Here is a 22,025-nt window from a genome sequence, read left to right on the forward strand (position 1 = left end):
TTGCTGTATGATCATTAAATTGTTTGTCTTAATTGTCCGATGCTGTAATAACTGCTGTATGATCATTAAATAGATTTTGTCATAATTGTCCCATACTGTTGTCACTGCTGTATGATCATTTAAATAGTTTTTGTCATAATTGTCCCATGTAGTTGTCACTGCTGTATGATCATTTAAATAGTTTTTGTCATAATTGTCCCATGCTGTCATAACTGCTGTAGGATCATTTAAATAGATTTTGTCATAATTGTCTCATGCTGTTGTCATTGCTGTATGATCATTAGTTTGTGTCTTAACTGTCCCATGCCATCATAACTGCTGTATGATCATTAAATAGCTTTTGTCATAATTGTCCCATACTGTTGTCATTGCTGTATGATCATTTAAATAGTTTTTGCCATAACTGTCCCATACTGTTGTCAATCATGTATGATCATTTAAATAGTTTTTGTCTGAATTGCCTCATACTCTTGTCATTGCATGATCATTTAAATAGTTTGTGTCTTAACTGTCCCACACTGTTGGCACTGTATGACCATTTAAATAGCCCCTGTCTTAACTGTGCCACACTGTTGTCACTGTATGACCATTTAAATAGCTCCTGTCTTAACTGTCCAATACTGTTGACAATGCTGAATGAACAGTTAATGTTTTGTGTCGTAAGCTTCCCATAATGAGGATGATGTTTTTTTAAAAACAAGTTTATAGTAGCTTGCAAAAATAAATCAAGTGACAGAAGACCAAAAGAAAGGCACACAAACAACATTCAGGGCCGGTGCCAGACTATCTGGCGCCCTAGGCAAGGTTAGATTCTGGCGCCCCCCCCCCCCCCCCCCCCGTTTATACCATTAAAATAAGGAGTTAGGCCCCCCCCCCCCAATTTGGTTTCCGCGGAAAAATGAAGGTTTCGTATACGCGTGATTCCACGGAAAAACTCGTGGCCTATAAAAACACGCGAACGTAAATACGTCCTGACAGTTTCGTATACGCGCGATTTTCACTCAGTCATTTTGCTTGTTCGGGTCAGCCTGGTGTTTCGGTCAGACTGAATCTACCCGATTATTTGACCCTGTATGAAATAAACCAGGATAAAAAACGACCCTCAATAAAACTGAAATGTATTTATTTATTTTTCAAAACTGTTGTTGATTTGGAGAAATGCGCCCCCCCCACCCCCCCCCCCCCGAAATCAGCGCCCTAGGCGGCTGCCTTGTTTGCCTATATGGTAGCGCCGGCCCTGACAACATTATTTCTAAATCATAGAAAGTGCTGTAAATTGAGTAGTAATACAGGTCAGATTGGTACAGTTGATGGTACAAAACAAATCAAAAGCCTACTGACATACCGTAGAAAGTTTTTCAGAGAGGTGACACTGCAAGATGACCACTTGAATGCCTCATGCCCTGAACTGCCTTTACTGGACATGATGTTTAAGTTGTTAGGACAGCTGTTCCCATCTGCATCATGAGACATTCCAAAGCTGTAATGATAATGATGCCAATAATAATAATAATAATAATAATAATAATAATAAATAATGCTAGCAGCAGCAGTAGTTGTAGTAAGAATAGCGTGATAAGTGCAAAAGTTCTAGAGAAATAAGGTTATGTGTGTCCTCATATTTCAAGAGATAGGAGAAGCCAAAAATATAAAATGTCCGTGGAAGAGAGAAACAATAATAATAATGAACGATCATGATCATGACAATAACAATAACAGTGATGATGAAATATATAAAAAAAACAATGATGAAGTAAGATCATAAAAACAATGATATTCGTCATCATCATCATCATCATCATCATCATCATCATCATCATCATCACAGCAGTGATAATGAAGTTGATGCCTTAATAATTATACTACTACTAATAATAATTAAAACAATAATAATAATAATCATGTAATTTACAGCCATATGTACACTATCACTGCTGGTGATGAACACTTGAAAACGTTACATTTACTTGCTAAAGTTAATGGGATTTTTATTGGAGTGAACTTATTTATTGCCAAGTGCATTGTGGTCCTTACCAGTGTCCTGTCTCATGAGCAATAGTCATCCCAGTTCCTGGTCCACTATCCTCATTCACGGAACATTTTGTTGTCCTTCCGCACATTCCCCCAACATATGCCAGACCCGAGTTGTCATGGTTACCATCATTCACAAGGTCAACCCTGAAATAAGCACGGTCAAACAAGGTTTATGTGAAGATACAAAAGAATTGGGAATTAAAATACTAAAAAATCGTGCTATCAAAATGAACATTTATGCACTTGTCACATTTGAAAAGGTTATTGCAAAGACAAGAAAATTTGAAAGCTCGCATATGTTCAATTAAAACTTGTTTATACTTTATCAGTGGATTTCTGAGGAAACAATTAAGCTGGAAATACTGATCATATCCAAGTTACTTGTCTTAAATATTTATGGCAGCTCTATGTGTGTGTGTGTGTGTGTGTGTGTGTGTGTGTGTGTAACATATTTTGTGCGTCCAAATTATTTCCATGGGCAACACTGTATTGATAAACCTAATCTTTAGATTGCAGTTTATTTTCTTTGGCACACGTAGCTGTTGCTTAAACTGTAAATAATAAAAAACGTCTATTACAGACTAAATACTATGTCTGAATTTCTTTCAACGAAAGAAGGGGCAATTAGAATCACATAAGAGGAAGCGGCACGCATCAAATTAGTGTGAAAATTCCCAGAACTACTTCCGAGGTTATCTCTTGACTTTATGGGAAAGGGCTGAGCGATGTTGCAATCGGCCATACGTGTGTCTGGCATACTGATTTAATGTGTCATATTACCGACATAAGGTGTTTGAACTACAAAAAGGTTTGTACAAGTGAAACTACAAGAACAGCTCTCTGCCAGTTTCAGAATATTTCCAGACATTCTATGAAGTCATTCATGAATAAATAAGTAACAGACGATATAATTTAACACCCATACACAATCTATGCGTGAAATGTGTCTCATTAAGTCCATGAAATGTAAGTAAAGCATATCATTTTATCACCACAATGACGGAATACATAACCACATCTCATCAGCAAATAAAATCCCATTTTCAAAGTTTAGACAAGCCTAGTTCTTGTTTTACGTTCAAACGTCAGGCTTTCATAATTATTTTTAGCAGTCCCTTATTATCAAAGTTCTCAAGGAACCACGCGCGAGTCTGGTTGAAAGTGACTAGGCAAAACGAGGTAATAATAATAATAATAATAATGCAACCTTATTTAACGCGAATTTAACCCTGGTAAAAGTGTGATGCAGTATTCAGTGAAACGTCTCGTTCAGCCAAATGAAGCCACGTGTGTTGAATAGATCGAGACTAATGTTATTATTGGCAAATAAATGACAGCAAAGTATTACTTTGTGATAAGGATGGCGTAATCGGCATGCTGGGAGTTGTGGTCATCGTCCGGATTCTGAGAGGCCTGCCAGTGACAGAAGTTATCTAGTGTAATGGAAGAGTCCTCCACTATTTCAAGGTCAGCCTGAGTAAAATAATAAAAACAAAAGGGACGGAAAAGTAAGGTTGTGTATATTCTGCATATGTGAACCACCTTTATGTATATATTATTGTACAAAACAAGGCAGAAATAAAATATATGAAACATACGAATAACCAAATACGCAATGAACAGGCAAACTGACAAGTTACGACAGAGCAAACAAACGAAGTGAAACTAAATAAATTAAATAATTAATGTCATACATGTACTCAGTGGAGATAACAGTCAACTGAAGTTGAATAGCCTATTTGTTAACCAAGTATTAAAGATACATTTTCAGTCGATAGTAATAATTTCACTTAAATTGGATGAAAAGTAATGAATTTATTGCAAGTGAATTAATACAAATTATAAAGCGCATGCTGTCCAGGTTTCTAACCATTAGAGCAGACCGTATCCTCAACCATAATATTTGTACAGTGGGTGTCATTGCGTAAGTGTCTATACGGGGAGAAATTTGCTAGAGGTCCGATTAAATTTTAAAACAAATAAAACTAACTGAATGACAGCTGGGAGTACGCTCTTGGAATTTGGGTTTAGAGAAAAGGGTACAATCATATGTTCTTTGTTTACCTGATCATCTTCCAATATTACAAGTTTGGTAAGGGTCATATAGAGTTTCTCTGGCAGAGCAGAATCCAGGAACCGCTGTGCTGCCTAAATAAAAAAGTCAAAGAATCATATTTCTTTAAGCTCACTTGTGATGAACACGGATAATGGTGTGCACATCAAAAGGTTTCTTTTTCTCATTATTGCAACACATTAATAGTTTCTATCATCATGACGCCATTTCATACATAGCGTATGCCACATTGTGGGATAACTGATATAACATATAAATGACACCCAAAAATATATCTGGGTAATGTAATGGCTTAATGTTATTTGTTCAAAAGAATCATCTACTCAAGCCCAGTGGACATAAAGTTAACGAAAATCGCTGAATAAAACTGTATGATAGTTTTGCAATTTTGTGTCTTTAAACTCGTTTCGTAAAATTCATATCAACTCGACATTTATTTCCAATTGATGACACAACATAGTGTCATGATGTTTTTGAAAACAACATATACCTCGAAGAAAACGTAAGCATATTTTGTGTTATTTAAAGTGGAAATGTACTGATATATCAACGTTTGACAACATTGTTAATGCTGGGAGTTGTGGTCGTCGTCGGGATTCTGAGAGGTCTGCCAGTGGCACATAAACCTCAGAAGCAAGTACAATATGCAATGCACATTAATTTTCTCTCGTTCCGCAAAAATGGGAGCTACTTTAGTTCTTTCAAATGTAAGGCATTTGATATATATATATATATATATATATATATATATATATATATATATATATATATATATATACAACATGTCGCGCTTACGTATCCTTTGCAAGTTATCAATTTCTTATCATTATTTCGTATTCAGTGCATTCCAGTTTCGTACATCAGAAAGTTTTATTAATATCTACATGCATGGTTTTCCCAAAACGTATTATTCGGAAGTAAAAGGAAAGGTTATATACATATTACTTCACATGCAGCTAATTAATTTACGTACCACGTTGAGCGCAGTCTTGACGAATTTGCTAGTATCTGGACCATGGAAACGGTATGCAGAGGAGTCAACTACTACCAAGGTTTCGATGTATCTGCTTCCAGCATTCCTTTTCTGCCTCGAAGCGCCTCTTGTGAAAGGCTTGAAATTCCCTTTGTTAGATAAATGAAAGAAATGAAGTCCACAGTCTATATATGTGTGTGTTTATTTATGTCTGTATGCGTCGTTTGTCTATCTCTATGTGCGAATCATCTAAACAACCGTGAATAAATCTCGTATCAAGTCGTGCAATATCAACACCTAATACGAACAACAGAAGAATGTATGAGGTATATTCAAGTATCAAATTTATATCTTTCTACCATGTCCACTTTGTATGAGACACGTAACGTTTTCTTTGCAAGGAAAGCATGAATGTAATGTATAGGCAGAATGATGTTCTAATGAAATCAAAGATAAATATAGAGGGATTAATTGTTATATACATGTACTAAGTGTGTAATTTAACGCCACACTTCGCGGTTATGATAGTAACGAGTCATCGGAAAATGTAAACGACTGTCAGAGAGGTAATGCATTCTTTTTATGAGTACATTTCTTTTCTGCCGTAAGAAACATGATCTTTTCTTGTACGTGTCACTTTTTGCAGTAAGACAGGCAGACTTATGATTTACTTTTCTCTTCTGCTTTAAGACAGAAAATATTTTCAAATAAGTTTCTATTCTGGGGCAAGACAGAATGTCTTTGCAATATGTTTCTTTTCTACTGTTAGAAATCCAATATTTACACATACGTTTCACATGTTTCTTTTCTACTGTAGAAATCCAATATTAACACATACGTTTCAGTTCTACTTTAAGAGTGCAGGACAGCCAGCCTTTTCAATATGCTTCTCTCCTATTCTAAAATAACCAGGTTTTTTTCACACATATTTCCCAATACTAAAAGAAAGACAATCGTTTCACGTACAGCTCTCTTCTACATATACACATAAGCTTCTCGTCTGTTTTAAAATAGCCATTATACGGAATGGCAGCCAATCTTTTGACATGCTTTTCTCTTCTATTTTAAGACATCAAATATTTTCGCATACGTTTCTCTTTTATTCTACATAACCAATCCTTTCACATACATATCCCTTCTACTATAAGACAGACAATCTTTTCACATACCATTCTCTTCTGTATCGAAATAATGAATTTTTCCTATCGGTTATATATATATATATATATATATATATATATATATATATATATATATCGTAGAAAATATCTTTTAATCTTGGTGTCAAATATATAATGTAACTAATTTTAGATGAACATTGTCTCTGAAAATATTAAAATTACCAAATATCACTCACTTAAGGCGTCAAAAGTATGACCTTTGTTTGAGGTTTCGTAAACCAGATGCGGATCCAATAGTTCCGTGTCCTTTTGTGCGTGTATTAGGTGCATAGGATTAATTGATTTTACCACTAAATTCTTGTGAGGGAGACTGATCACTCCATTCTGAAATAAACAAATAATGTAAGTTATTAACTGATTTATTGAAACTTTAATTGTTTGTTGTTGTGAGGTATAGAACGTACTAAACAGACCTATTTGAAATTATCTCTCTGAAAAGGCTCCTTTAATGTACAAGTTACTTGAACACATACATTTATTTATCTAGCTTATGTTTCAAATTTTCGATTTCATTCACTAGTTATTTATTTGTTTTAGATGTAAAAAAAGGATGTATGCTATCATATTTTTAGCGACTTACCATGCCCTCACAGATGCTCAGAGCTACCCAGGAATCATTGTGATTTTCCACATGGCCGAAGAAATAACAATTCTCATCGGGGCCTGAGCAGGGGTACAATGATCCCGTGCCATTTCTGGTTATGTGATGTACAACACATCCTGAACAAAATAAAAATCAAGACAGTATCCGACACAAAACTAAAATCACAAGTATAGATTCTAACTATAGATTCTTTAAACTTCTATCCGCATTTGACTGTCTTAATATGAGCTATATTCATTCATTCAACCATTCATCTAAATATTTATCTTCCTGTATGTTTTTGATCCATCCATTCAACCAATCATTGGTCTTTCCATTTTCGATCTATGAACGTACATATTCACCTACATATATACATATTTCTCTGCATGCATTCTTTAGACAAAGGTTTATCTGTTTTTAATGTTCACGTTATAGCATTTATCAACATTTGTCAAAAAACTGCATATTTGTAATGGCAATATGGTATTAGGTCAATGTTTAGGAAAACTGTATATTCTACTTGTGTGCTAGTGCTTACCCGTGTGCCAGCATGTTATCATTTTGTTTAGTCATTCACCTTAAAAGTATGAAATTCAGTACATCAAATATATTTATTTCTGTTCACAATCCTGTCATGGTATTTCCCTATTTAATGTATCCTATTTTGTTTCTGGGACTAGTTTTCTTAATTTCTTAGCCCCCTTTAAGTTATGTACTTTGGAATTGTTTAGTTGATAGAAACGACAGATTTATGATAAACAATGGAACAATGTTAATCAACCAAACTTCAGGTGGTCTTGCTGTATAAGATCTTTACAGTTAGACTTACCGATAGACAGTTAATTGGAACTGCTCATACCATCGTGCTAACGTTAAACTTAGAGATAAGGGATGCGAACATCCGAAAATACTACCTCAGTCAAACGAGTTCGCAGTGAATTTTGTAGGACAGTAAATGTAAACAACTGGAACCCATTGATATGGAATATGGAGACCTATGTTGAGTACCACATTTTGTACATACAAGTATGAAGACTGTACTGTAATAAACTTTGAGTATGCGCATTTGGTTATAGCGCCCCGTTTAAATGAATTCTTAGATTTTTGTGATTACTTGTCTGATTATTGGAATTCGGTGCAATATAAATATTCCTTTGCTCGAAATAATTAGCCAATTACTAGGAACAAACGTCGTGGAGTAAAGTGTTAGTGAGTTTCCATGATGCCATGGTTCACTAGTAGTAAATTCAGGTAACAACCGAATGAATGTCCCTGGAATACCATAGTCCAAATTAAAACCTAATTGTGAACATTGGTGGTGTGACTGCAGTTGCATTATGTGCGGTAGGAAACCGGTAAATTACACAACTGAATTAACAAGAAGGGACTCGGAAGATGCCGTTTGTGTCGCCATGGTGTACTGGCGAAATCTGGCTGAAAGCCATAGTTTTACTGGTCTAAGGTGGCGTAGTGAAAATAGTTCCATGTGTTAAGGGACAGTCGTATAGCTTCTAAGGCGTGAACTGCTGGCAGTACGGAAACCTAACGAAGAGAAACCATGCAGATTTGCGGTTGATATATATTTGGCAGTTTGTGTGGTCTTGCATTGATTAAAGTAAAATTTATGAATATAACGGACACGTCGGGCTTTCTAATTTACAACTGAAGTTGTATGGAAGTCTTTGGAAATTTGGGATAATCTTATGACTTCTAGCGGGAATCGCTCCAGGGTTTGACACCACTCGGTCAAGTAAAGACCCCTGACTTGTAAGAATACGTTTCGGGAGAATCCCCCACCCCCTGAAAAATTGTGCTTGGCAAAAAACAACAAAAACAAATTATTAGTTTTAATGTCAAATTTGAATCGTTTACATTAATAGCGGTATATTGAGAAGGAGGTGGATAAAATGTATTAATAAAACTTTTAATGACTCTTGCATACGCTACACATGGAATAATCAAAAGGTTATATACCAAAGCAAATATAAAGACAATGTATGTAAAATCGTGTCCGATATAACTTTCTTAATGGAAAGTACCTGCATATTGAAACAGATAAGCAAAAAAAACTTATTATTAACTTTGGAACATCCGGCGATGGACTAGCAGAATAACCAGGAAGTCCGTGTAATGGAGATATTGAAGACCGTATGCGTATTCCGTATTAATCGAACGATGCATGCGACGAGATTCATTATTTGTTCTGAAACTTTACATTTCGATACATGTAGAAAACAATGCATACAGCATTTTGCTTATGAAAAACATTTTGTTATTAAAGATGCGTAGAAACAGCAGAAGGAAATTATGAATCATCATTTGCAGATTCATCCAAATTATCCCCAAAAAATTCGATTAAATTCTTATTCATTAATATCTGAATTAATTTATATATACAATTGAATTCCTATTAATCATTATTCCACTCAGAAGTTATTTTCATCGATGTCAAATAACGTTATAGTATTGTGTTATTCGTATATAATAGTAAGAAGAAATGTGTATCATTAGACATGATTTGCAAGTGCGTCTATTGCATTTTCATGTAAGCTTTTTTAATTTAGACTCCTTTAACTGTTATGGATAGTTTTTCCCCTCTCTGCCAAATTAAAGATGTATTGTTTTACGCGGGTGAATCTGTCTGTCTGTGTGTGTCTGTGTGTCGGTGTTTGTTCTTTATTCTCCTTTGAGTAAAACCATGCTTTGCGTCGAAATATCGGTACAATTTGCTCTTTTCAAAGAGCCTTTTAAAACTAGCAACTAATATATATATATATATATATATATATATATATATATATATATATATATATATATATATATATATACACACACACACACACACACACACCGGAAGTGCTAACCCTGGATTCCAGTAGAATCATGTTTGCACACATACTATTTTAATTCAAATTATACTTTCATACAAGTTAGAGAATTATTAATTCGTACTCTACGGAGATTCGAAGCCAGATCCGCTGGTAAACGGCACAAATCGCCTTGCCTGCACATACGAGCCCATATTCCTTCATGACTAAGCACACATCGCCAAGAAAGTGATGTTACTCAATCGGTGTTATATGTACTCGTGTGTAGGAGACACACTCGCATGACGGCCTAGTAATTAATTCTCATGTATCTACACAGTCATTCCGGATTCCTATGAAAGAAATCAAGGTATATAGAATTTCCGTTCTGTCTGGTGTATATTTATAATTCTCTATAATTATTTCTAATTAATACATAGGACAATATATCCGAGACAACAAACAAAAACTGAATTAAATTAAGTATAATCTTACCTGTTGAGAATAAGTCTTTATTCTTTATCAGGTTCATTTTGATCTCTTCCCCTAGAGTCTTGAGATGGTAAATCAAGTCAGCCATGTTCGCACTCCTTCTTTCCCGTACAGCCTGAGCCATGATTTTTTTGGGGGTGGCATACTCGTACCTAGGAACTACCATGGGGATAATATAAAGAACGAGTTTAGCAAATAAAGTTAAGAGAATAAGAAAATGGGTCGATTTGTTTTATTCTTATTCTGTTTTACCCAAGATCGTCCGTTTTTATGATCAAGAAAAGTCGAAGTACCAGCCGGGGCCTATGTAAACATAATTTCTCACATCTCTTAAAACCTATTTCAAAACTGTCCCATTTTGTTGATCTGTGTATTATTTTCTGAAAAGCACGCGTGTTTTTTTACGCGTCTTATTGATACGTGTTATGTCATTTTACATCAATATATTCGGTTATATCCGCAAGGTTTTGTTCCGAAGAGTCCGAACAGATGACACAGTGCTGAAATAATGAATGAGGACAGTGGGACATGACAGTCACGATATTATTCAGCCTTTTAGACATGAAAACATGCATAGTTTATTGCTGGGTTTCGTTCTGACGTGCATCAGCTGAAACCAGGCAACAGTCAGTAGTCTCAGTATAATTTCCGTCTGTCTGTCTGTATGTCGGTCTGTCTGTCGCATTTACCTCTCTCACTCCGTTGTTTAAGATGTGTGTTAAAAGTGCCCTCTGAATCGCTTTATAGGATAATTGTGTACAGAAATTTAACCATTCTGCGCATATGTGGCCCTTTACCTTAAACACTTACCACGAAAGTCAGGTAAAAGTTCAAGCCATACAATTGAATATGATACCTGGAATTTACCTACGTCATCTAAATTCACCAGTCTCACTAAGGGACGTATACTATGAAAATCCTGATATTTTTCATAGCTTTATTTTAATTAAAATTATTTTATGTCAAAATTTTAGGACTTTGAACATGAGTTAGAGTTTTGTAGTCAAAATAATATTACGGGATGGTTCAATACCGTAGAAAGAACATAGTTTATTTTGATATTTTGTCAAATAAAAATGCTTCGTGTAACCAGGGACGTAATTTCAACCGGGGGGGGGGGGGGCGAAACTTGATTGGGGAGTGGGGGGCAAATCTTGACGAGCTTAGTAATTTTCGTATTTTGGCTACAGCAATTTTACAGCACATGCAAAAAATATCAGGGGGTATGCCTGATTGCCCCCCCCCACCAATGACGTCCCTGCGTATAACCGCAGCAACTTACCTTTCTCCGGGGATCTTGTACCAAAATAATGTAGCAATTCTTCAGTGGAAAGATTGTCATGGAACTGGAATGAAAACTATATGACTTCAAAAGATACATACATACATATATATATATATATATATATATATATATATATATATATATATATATATATATATATACTACAAAATAAGAATATCAGTAAATTTCAAGAATGTTATCAGATTATATAAAAGGTGAAATGATTCTACAAAAACAATCTCATGCCATACTATGTCTGTATTTCTGGAAAGAAAAATATTGAAACTTTTGCAAAGGGTCATTGCTCGAATAGCAATCAAAATCAAATCAATATATTCATCAGAACGGGGATCTGAGAGGCAGGGATACATTGTAATGTTTCGGTGATCTATGAAATTCTGTGTCCATTTATTTGAAGTTGCATATCAAATAAAGTATTGTATGTCGTGTTAGGAAGAGTTATGGTTGGCAATGATATGTTCTGAATAGCGTTTGTCACTTTCAGCAGAATAAATGCTGTGATTGGATACTAATTCATAAGGTTAACATAATATGACATCAAGTCAGTGTCTGTCAGATCTATGTATTAAGACAACAATCACTTTGTACGGCCGTACCGGAGAGACGGGGTTTGGGTGTCGGTATAGTTCCGGTAACAGTTAAAATCTACAAGCACCGCCGATTGCAACTGAGTATTAAACGAAATTTAAGATACTAATTTAATCTTCACGCTTTAATACAATAGGTGCTAAATAATTGCTTGTCCTAGAAGGGCTCACGCTTACCCACAGTGGGAAGAAAGGAGAATAAGCTACAGATAAAAAGTTTACTCACAATGAGAAGGAGATAGAGCAACAGATAAAAATCAAACCAGATACCAAAATCAGTGTATCATATTACACGAGTGAAAGACACGGACCTACAGGTCCCATTTAATTCATAGTTTCTAATCAAATTTAAATTTCGTATCTTAATTTTCATACGTGTCATTTAGGTGTTTCTTATACCTGATGCAGAAACGACTGGGGTGATGAGAAATAACTCTTTTTATTGGGAATTACAAGCCAAGGGATCTGTATTATTATTGAACAGTTTACACTTAGGAACCTGCAATATTAGTGAAAAATTATACACCTTGGGATCTGTATTACTATTGAAAATATAAACCTCTAAATCTGTATTATTAGTGAAGAGTTAACACCTAGAAATCGGTATTATTAATGGAAATTGTACACCAAGGAATCTGTATTATCAATGGAGATTGTACACCAATGAATCTGTATTATTAATGGAAATTGTACACCAAGGAATCTGTATTATTAATGGAAATTGTACACCAAGGAATCTGTATTATTAATGGATATTGTACACCAAGGAATCTGTATTATTAATGGAAATTGTACACCAAGGAATCTGTATTATTAATGGAAATTGTACACAAATGAATCTGTATTATTAATGGAGATTGTACACCAAGGAATCTGTATTACTAATGGAGATTGTACACCAATGAATCTGTATTATTAATGGATATTGTACACCAAGACAATCTGTATTACTGTTGAAAATCGTAAACACGGGAATCTTTATTATTAGTAAAAATTCTACACTAATGAATCTGTATTATTACTGACAATTGTACACATATGAATTACTATTATTATTGACAAATTGTAATACTCGGAATCTGTAGCATTATTGACAAAGTGTACATCAAAGAGTCTGTCCTATTGTTGAAAATTGTACACAGTGAAAACTGTATTATCAGTGAAACTTGTATACCTCGGAAGAGTTTGTTTTTTTACTTATAGAATTTAGAAAAAGTTATAATATTCTAAGACTACATTGAAAAAATCGCATGTCAAAATTTTTATTTGATGCTCCTGAAAAATTCAGTTTGAGGAAAACACTGAATTATTTTAAAATGTGACAAAATATCTACAGTTCTAGGTTAGATTCAGGGAGTAACTCATACAACAGCCCACCCAAAGTATTTTCTTTATAGACGTTTCTTTTTCTAAACTGCTGTGCGACAATGTTTTCTGCGATTTTCTCCACCTTAAAGGCACATTTGATATCTATTCATTTACCTTCATGTCACATGACAACTGGTATGAGACACATATATAATTTGAAATATTAGTTAATTTTACAAATAAAATCAAGTAAATGTGTTGTATTGAAGATAGTATATAAAATGTCAAACGATGTAAGGCAATTAAACTAAAGAACGATCATGTTCAGTTTACGTTGATATCTTACCTACAACGTCCATGCATATCCGAGAGTGTTTTTACATGCTCGATCTCGTATAATCTGCTAATATGATATCACATGTAAACATAACGTCCTTATGAATAGTAGTATTTGAACCAAAGTTTCCGCTTTGAAATGGGGTTATAAATTATTGAGCTCGAGTTTGCAACTTGAATGAATATTGTCATTAAATAGCCATTTCTTTAGCAAGGGCTGCAGAAACATGATTTTGAGAGGGAGTGAGGGAGGGAAAGAGTTTGTTTCTTCTTTACAGTATCCCCCTCCTTGGGAAGCCCAGAGGCTAGCGTGTAAAATATTTTGGAACATCTTAATGTGTTCTTATCATCATTATATCTTACTTTCATAACATGAGACTAAATTACAACAAACATGTATACAGGATCAAACATAATTTGGAGACATGAACTGAGGGGAGGGAATGTAATCCTGATTGAGTGAGACGTTTTCAAAGTAATTCGCGACATTAAGAATTACACTCTTGGTAGATATTGATAAATATCTTACAGAAATAAATTGTTCACTTGATGGAGCATTTCTGTTTCTGTTGCAATGTGGAGATAACAGTTAATTTTAGAGTAAATACACATATAAATTTGAAAAAGCACATGTTTATTCTCATGATTTTTTAAAATAGAAATGTGATGAAAGCTTTTTATACGCATTTTTGTTTTAAGTTTAAGGGCAGCCAAGAAGTGTGGATAACTGAATCGTCTTTTCCGACCTTTACGCTTGCCCGAATGACACACTCTAAAACTCTGGAGTTTTGATACAAAATATTTGTACTTTAATTTTTTTGTTGTCGCAAGCACTAAAAGCAAATACCGTGTGCCAGTCAACATACAACTGTTTATATAGCGGAATTCTTTAGGCTCAAGAAACCGAGCAACCCAGTGGAATAAAAATGAACCCATAATTGCAATAGTGTTATTCGAAGGTTAAGTCGTGAATATATTTGCTAAAGAACCACAAAGTAAAGGCAAATCCATCGCGAAAACACTCTTGATTATAATACTTGTCGACAACTTGAAATTTCATTTCGGAAAATTTCACATCGGTGTAAAGGGTGAGGATTTTGTAGTGATTCAATATTTTCTCTTTTGAATCTATGGCAAAGACGTTCACCCTCCCATATCATGGATTAGATTCTTTGTGTTATCACATACAGTTTTGCATAGGCGATGATCTAGGGCCATTGATGTTAACAGAATAAATAATCCAGTTCATTTATACCAGCCGATTAAATAATAAATAGCGATTTCCTATTTAACTATAATACAATCAAAAGTGTATGATTTTATTGTGTTTTTCCATGAATGAAATACATTCCAAAGACTGAAATTTGCATTTGCTAATGGGTTCGTTTACTCAACACTGTGGCAATTTTGTTTTGCCTTGTTGGCTTTCTATTTTGTATTCTCCCCGACATTTGTTGACATCGTTTGATTCATACGCACTGCATGAATTATAACATAAATTTTAGGCTGACAAACAAAGGAAATTCGATCAAATGTATGCCGATATCTCACATTTAACACAGTACATTAACAATTTGAAAGCGATCGAAAAAGCTGAACAACGTGTAACCTAGCGATTTTGTATCGTGTTAAAACATAACTTTCTTTTTTCTTAGGTAATAATCTCTGTGAATCGGTCAGTGGAGTTAAAGGCAAGAAATTAGTTGGTCAGGAAATGTATCTTTAGAGGACAGACATCAATCGACCAAGGATTATACAATTAAGGACAGAAATTACTCGACTAGAAATTATACTTTTAAGAACAGAAATTCACCGACCTTTAAAAGACAGGTATTATTATACGAGGACATGTAACTTTAAAGTATAGAAATTAACTAACCAGGAATTATACCTTTAAGGAGAGAAATTGGTCAACCAGGAATGAGAATATTTTCTTTAAAACTTATGTATTGAACTTTGTTTTACAAGAGGCCGCTATTTCTTGTTGTTCAAAGTTATGTTTAAACTGAAAGGTCGATTAATTGATTGATTTATGTGTAATTTGTACATTAACACATACACGACATAATTGGAGCAAAATGTCTTTCCCAATGACATAATATTATTGCGACCCAAACCCCGTATGGGCAGGATTAGAACTCGCACACTGTTATGTTGAGTCTGGATTAGAAATCACAATCATCTTGACGCGGGTCAGGCATGTTGACCACTTAGTCAACGTGGCTCGCAGAGTTGGGGTTCGAATCTAGGTAAAATTGTGGCACGAAAAACGGACTTGTAGACTTAGTAGTATACATGTTGCACCTTGACACCTTTACAAAAACGCCTGTAGTTTTCATATTTGTTTTCTGTTTTGTTTTTTTATCTCGTTTCTTTTCGGGTTGGGGTAACCAAATGTACGGTATGATCTTGTGCCGCTTTCTATTTTAAATATTCGAATAACACTTGCTAATTGATACAGAGTTTCCATTTTATAAACGACGCGTTTTGTAGGTTTATTGTCGATACTATATTCAATTCGTGATTGATCTATACATAATCATTTGATCTATTGATAACTGTCAATCAGATATTATTTGTACGTGATTCCCCTGCACCTCTAACTGCGAGTCAACTGACAGTTGTTATACAGTTACCCTTACATAGCTTGCGTGTCTGTGTCCTCTCTGACCGAACTCCTACAAGTAGACATTTAACCCAAAATAACATACTCAAATTCATTTTTGATACCGTTTACCCGATTTTAAACAAACATTGTAGTAGTGACTCACAAGGCATGTTTATCTATCTATACAAATTTTCATAACAAAATCTTTCAACAAGTTGATATTCCAAGGAGAAGAGGAGTTAGTCACTATTTTAATTAGCTTACATGATTTGTTAAGTTGAAACATTAACCGGTTCACTTTGATAATTTAGATCAAAAAGTGTGGCTTTGCTTTCATATATGAGATCTACTTTTTATTCCACGGAAGATATTTACATAAGCAAAAGTGCTCGTTAATATATTGCAGACTTCTTGATGCAAAATTCGCAAGGTGTTCTAACGATTTCACGTATAACACGTACAATATCAGATTTAATTGTTTATTTTGAGCATCTGGCTGCTTTTAATTTAGATAATAAATTCCATTATAATAAATAAGCTGCATGTAATTCGCAATTACAATGCAAGAGTGTTTGCAAAGTTACTTCGGTGTATATTTTCCCCGTTTTGGGAGGGTTTTGTTACTTTTTTATTTAATTTTCTTTCAAGATTAAGCTTTGCTTTATACAATAACATATTACTTTTTTGTTGTCCGTTCTGGGTTTCATAGGTATTTGTTGGAATAATTTGAGCTAAATGTTTCATATCCTTTAGAAAGCTTTGCAAAGTACAATACTTGTGTAACTCTGCCTTTTGAACCTTTATGCGAAATATTGTTTACGGGGAGACGCTGGTTGCATGGGCAAAGGTAATGTTCGTGCTGTACATAAATTTGCACACAATAGGTCAGCGCGGAAAGGAAATAAATATTACAGCAAAAGTAAGCGTACTTGCAGTATACCACCATCATTAATCAGACAGATACGATGACATTCAAAAGACAAAAATCCACTTATGAACAAATGCATTCCAAAAACATTAACGATCTCACTTACCTTTGGTTCTGATTTTGCCAAAGTCAATACAGCAAAATAAACTAAGAATAATCTCATGGTTCTGGTTTACTTCAATCAAAAATATAGAGAAAATGTAAATCCCACGTGTCGAAATGTGATCTCTATAAATTTTCTTATTCCGTTTAGGAAGATTCTTGCCCAAAGTAATCAAATCCTTTCCTGTGATTGTTGTTTCCTCCCAATTTCAACCCTTTGAGGTGGTTTTATACCTTTGACCAACGAAGCAATTTGATGAGACCTTTATATACTGGACAATCTTATCAAGGCGTGTGAAATTAAAAGACATAAATTGCATGGCCATATCAAAGAGATATCGAAGAGCAAATAATGCGGCCTGAAAACCATCCTACAATCACTGGTAAATGGATGATGACGTCTGTTACTGTCATTGGGAATAGAAATATCTGATCCATGTCTTTTAATTCATATTACCGCCCCCAATGTAAACATAGGGCTGCAAAAGCACTTTTAAATAAATAAAACCAAACTTATAACATTAATAAGACAAAAACTGTCCATTACAAAATAAATGTAATATTGACTTTGATTTTGCCAATTTCGTCTTTTATATTAGCTGAACTTAAATTGTTAGACGTGTTTTAGACAAGAAACAAGAGTCCCACCCATGAACATAACGTACGCAATAACCATTTCAATGTAGACAAGAAACAAGAGTCCCACCCATGAACATTACGTACGTCATAACCATTTCAATGTAACAAGAAACAAGAGTCCCACCCATGAACATTACGTACGCCATAACCATTTCAATGTAGACAAGAAACAAGAGTCTCACCCATGAACATTACGTACGTCATAACCATTTCAATGTAGACAAGAAACAAGAGTCCCACCCATGAACATAACGTACGCAATAACCATTTCAATGTAGACAAGAAACAAGAGTCCCACCCATGAACATTACGTACGTCATAACCATTTCAATGTAGACAAGAAACAAGAGTCCCACCCATGAACATAACGTACGCAATAACCATTTCAATGTAGACAAGAAACAAGAGTCCCACCCGTGACTATTACGTACGCCATAACCATTTCAATGTAGACAAGAAACAAGAGTCCCACCCATGAACATTACGTACGCCATAACCATTTCAACGTACACAAGCATTTTCAACTATTTTAAAGCTATATGTTCAGAATGTCACCTCGTTTATTTTCGAATGCTGATTACCAAGGTTACATCTAATATCATTTTCACAAACAGTGTCTTAGTTTCAACACATTTAATTTGCATTCAAAAGCAAATGAGGTCGTGTTGTAGGGCCCCTTTGCAGCCATCTCCATACACACCGATGCAAACGCACGTATGTTTTGAATCGCTTATTCTCCCCAGATCTTCACTATAAAAGAATAAGCATGATCATATGGCTATGCGCCTGTTATAGGTTGTGCCTGTCTTTCGAAACGTCCGAATAAAGGGGAACATTTTCCAAGCAAAGAAGCTAATGGTATCACACCTGTACATGACGGAACGCTTGACTGGTACTATAAACCTATATTGGACGCCACATTTATTTAATGCTATAAACCTATATTGGACGGCACATTTAATAAGTGCTATAAACCTATATTGGACGCCACATTTAATTAATGCTGTAAACCTATATTAGACGGCACATTTAATTAACGCTATAAACCTAAATTGGACGGCATATTTAAATAATGCTATAAACCTATATTTGACGCCACATTTAATTAATGTTATAAATCTATATTAGACGGCACATTTAATTAATGCTATAAACCTATATTAGACGGCACATTTAACTGGTACTATTAAGCCTGTTTATGACGAAATACTTGACTGATGGTATAATGTCTATACAGGACGATACACTTGACTGTTATTATAAAACCGGTACGGTATTTTATAGCGTGGGGACATCGTTCGTTCTACTGGTGTCTCCGATTGTCCATACACTGTTCCTGGTAAGGTGTTTTATAGCGTGGCGATGTCCCTCGTCATACTGGTCTCTCATCCTGTCCATGTACTGTTACAGAGCAAACTAATATCCACTAACATGGCACTCTTACTAAATATGCATGTGATATAAATGACAAAAAATACCTGGAATTGACATTTCTGAAAATCTGTGATAGGAGTTAATTATAAGTAGCCACCGTTTCATAGGTTTCATATTATATAGAAGACAACTTTATACCGACAAAACGACATGAGGCTATTTGTGTACGGAACGATTCGAGTTGTCCCGCATGAGTAAATTACACTCAAGGCTGTGACGGACCCATGAATGCATTCAAGAATCGTTTGGAATGGATGGGTGGACGGGCATACGTTTAAACATGCGGCATTGAAGAAACCTAAATCTAGGAAACGTTCCAGTTGTTTCGAGATCATTCCACCTAACCCTAAAACGGTCCTCAGATCCGCCTAAAGGAATCAATGCGCCCCTATGTCTCACATGGCTTGAGATGATAAACCTTTTCAATCAACCTGCTGAACCAATAAAGTGTTTATAATTTCATGCATCTTCTCAAAGAGAATTCACAATTCGACCACGATTTGATATCGAGGCGAAATGTCATGTGGAATATCATATTTTCTAGACTTATGTATATGTATATTGAAAAAAACTTGTATACTCAGAGCCTTAGTTCGTTTGCCCATTTTCCAAACTTGGTGGAATTTGGAAAGATTGGTTGATAGACTGATGATCGATAGCACATGCCGATGCAAATGAAGAAACGTGTCTTGCTCCGAGACGAACTACGACGGTTTTGTCAAAGCAGACTTTGAACCTGCATCCTTTTGGTGGCGAGTCCTGTACGCTAACCACTGAACCAACGTGGCTTACTTGAGGTGAAATTTAATAACGACCTGACGTGGTGTTCAAAGGCTTTGATAAAGAGGCAACATATCCTTCGACAATAAAACCCTTCTTTCACCAATGTTTGAATGTTTTGCCAATACCCGTTATAATTAAACATCTAGATTTACCAAAGAAATGATGTTTTTAATGACCTAAGTAAAGTAAAAAATAAAAATGAAATACAAATAAATGCGTGTTAGTATTATTATCTACTAGGTGGATAAACTACATCATATATTTGGTGCTGCAGTCTTTTCGTGAAACAAAATCCTTTTAAAGTAGTGACAGTAAATAAAACAAAGTGCCATTAGCCCATGTCAGACACAGAACAATTATTGTAAACTTTTTCATTGAAGATTCCTGAACACGTTTTTTATGGACAGGTGTCACCTTCATTTCAGTTTCGGTTCACAACATAACAATTTTCTACCCCCCCCATATATATATATATATATATATATATATATATATATATATATATATATATATATATATATATATATATATATGGTACGGACACGCCTGTTTCTTTTTCAGCGCTCTCATTTTTAGGAACCAGATCTTTTTATAAATGATTTTCAGAAGCGATATCCATTTGTCTGTCTGTCTCTCTGTATCTTCATATATGCTCAGCATGGTTCAAAGGTAAAACATCTTCACGGTATAGGTGCAGATGTAAAACAATATACATACACAAACGCACGCGAACAGCGATAGGTAATATGGCATTTTCGATGTCATTCTCGCGGAGAAATTCACTGCATAAACTATAAGAATTAACATCTAAAAGAAAGTTCGATAAGAAGGCATGGCATCGTCTTTTAAATAAGTAAGTCGCCCATTTAGTAATTAAATGTTATGTTACGGTGAATATAATTTAGTACCAAAAAGAATATTCTAAACTTGTCTTGTCATTTTCAGTTTAAATCCAAAAGTCTAGAAATTGCTCTCTTTCCCTCTCTCCCTCTCCCTCTCTCTCTCTCTCTCTCTCTCTGATACGCTTTACTTCTATATTACCAGTTTGCCACTCTTTGAAGCTTGCGAATCATGTTTATAATCCTTTCACCCAAACCAGCGACAAAGAAAATCGAAAAGATGAGGCATCACTCTATTTTTCCTCTCGTTAAAAGTTAACACGTTTTACAAAGTTGATTGATTCTACTTTAAGCTTTTTGATGGAAATCTAAATGTAGCACACGGAAGGAAACATTCGATGGGATAATATGAAATATACATATTCCGTAGTTCATACACATCTAAATATAGTTCATACACATCTAAATATAGTTCATACACATCTAATTATACAGTTTCTCCATATCTTATACTTGGATTAATCCTTTAAATTCAGTTAAAGTAAATTATGGCACAAATAATATACTTTAAAAATAACTTACAAGGATACCTACACTTGTATCACATTACGCTATATGATGATAGTACCGAACTTTCTTCTGGTACTTGTATTCACATACATACGATAAATATTAAACGGTAATTTCAGGTCAAAATTCTGATCACTGGGACGAATGCCTTCGATATTAGACACATATCTGAAGTGTTTCTTGAGGATTATCTAAATTGTCCAGCTAAGTAACCACATAAATTGTTCCATCCGCCCCTGTACGTTGAGCTAACTACGTCACCGCTTTTAGGGGTAACCGGGCAAGAGAAGGTAAAGCCGTAACGCAGTTGTACCTGCGTAATATTGGACAAAGCCCTGTTTATATCACCAGCTTAGAAGTGCGTGATGTGGTCAACTAATTTAAACACTTCGCGACGTTTAGTCTGGTAAACAATTACAAAAGGCGACCACATATTTG

At 34.8% G+C, this 22,025-nt stretch overlaps 1 protein-coding gene across 1 annotated transcript in view; it reads right to left on the minus strand.

The window, feature by feature from the left end:
* The window catches only part of LOC149770817 (A disintegrin and metalloproteinase with thrombospondin motifs 1-like), a 67,790-nt gene extending 57,477 nt beyond the window's left edge, over nt 1-10,313 (minus strand). The window contains exons 1-8 of the mRNA XM_089949081.1: nt 10,151-10,313; nt 6,843-6,982; nt 6,439-6,586; nt 5,082-5,230; nt 4,099-4,182; nt 3,383-3,507; nt 2,035-2,178; nt 1,346-1,480 (exon numbers count right to left, since the gene is read on the minus strand). Of these exons, the coding sequence (XP_089805207.1) occupies nt 1,346-1,480; nt 2,035-2,178; nt 3,383-3,507; nt 4,099-4,182; nt 5,082-5,230; nt 6,439-6,586; nt 6,843-6,982; nt 10,151-10,313 (1,088 nt within the window). The remainder of the gene's footprint in view (nt 1-1,345; nt 1,481-2,034; nt 2,179-3,382; nt 3,508-4,098; nt 4,183-5,081; nt 5,231-6,438; nt 6,587-6,842; nt 6,983-10,150) is intronic.
* Between the last annotated feature and the right edge of the window lie 11,712 nt (nt 10,314-22,025).

The sequence above is a fragment of the Sinohyriopsis cumingii genome, unplaced genomic scaffold (assembly GCF_028554795.1).
Source record: "Sinohyriopsis cumingii isolate HCF-2022 unplaced genomic scaffold, ASM2855479v2 utg002277l, whole genome shotgun sequence".
In the NCBI taxonomy this organism is placed as follows: domain Eukaryota; kingdom Metazoa; phylum Mollusca; class Bivalvia; order Unionida; family Unionidae; genus Sinohyriopsis; species Sinohyriopsis cumingii.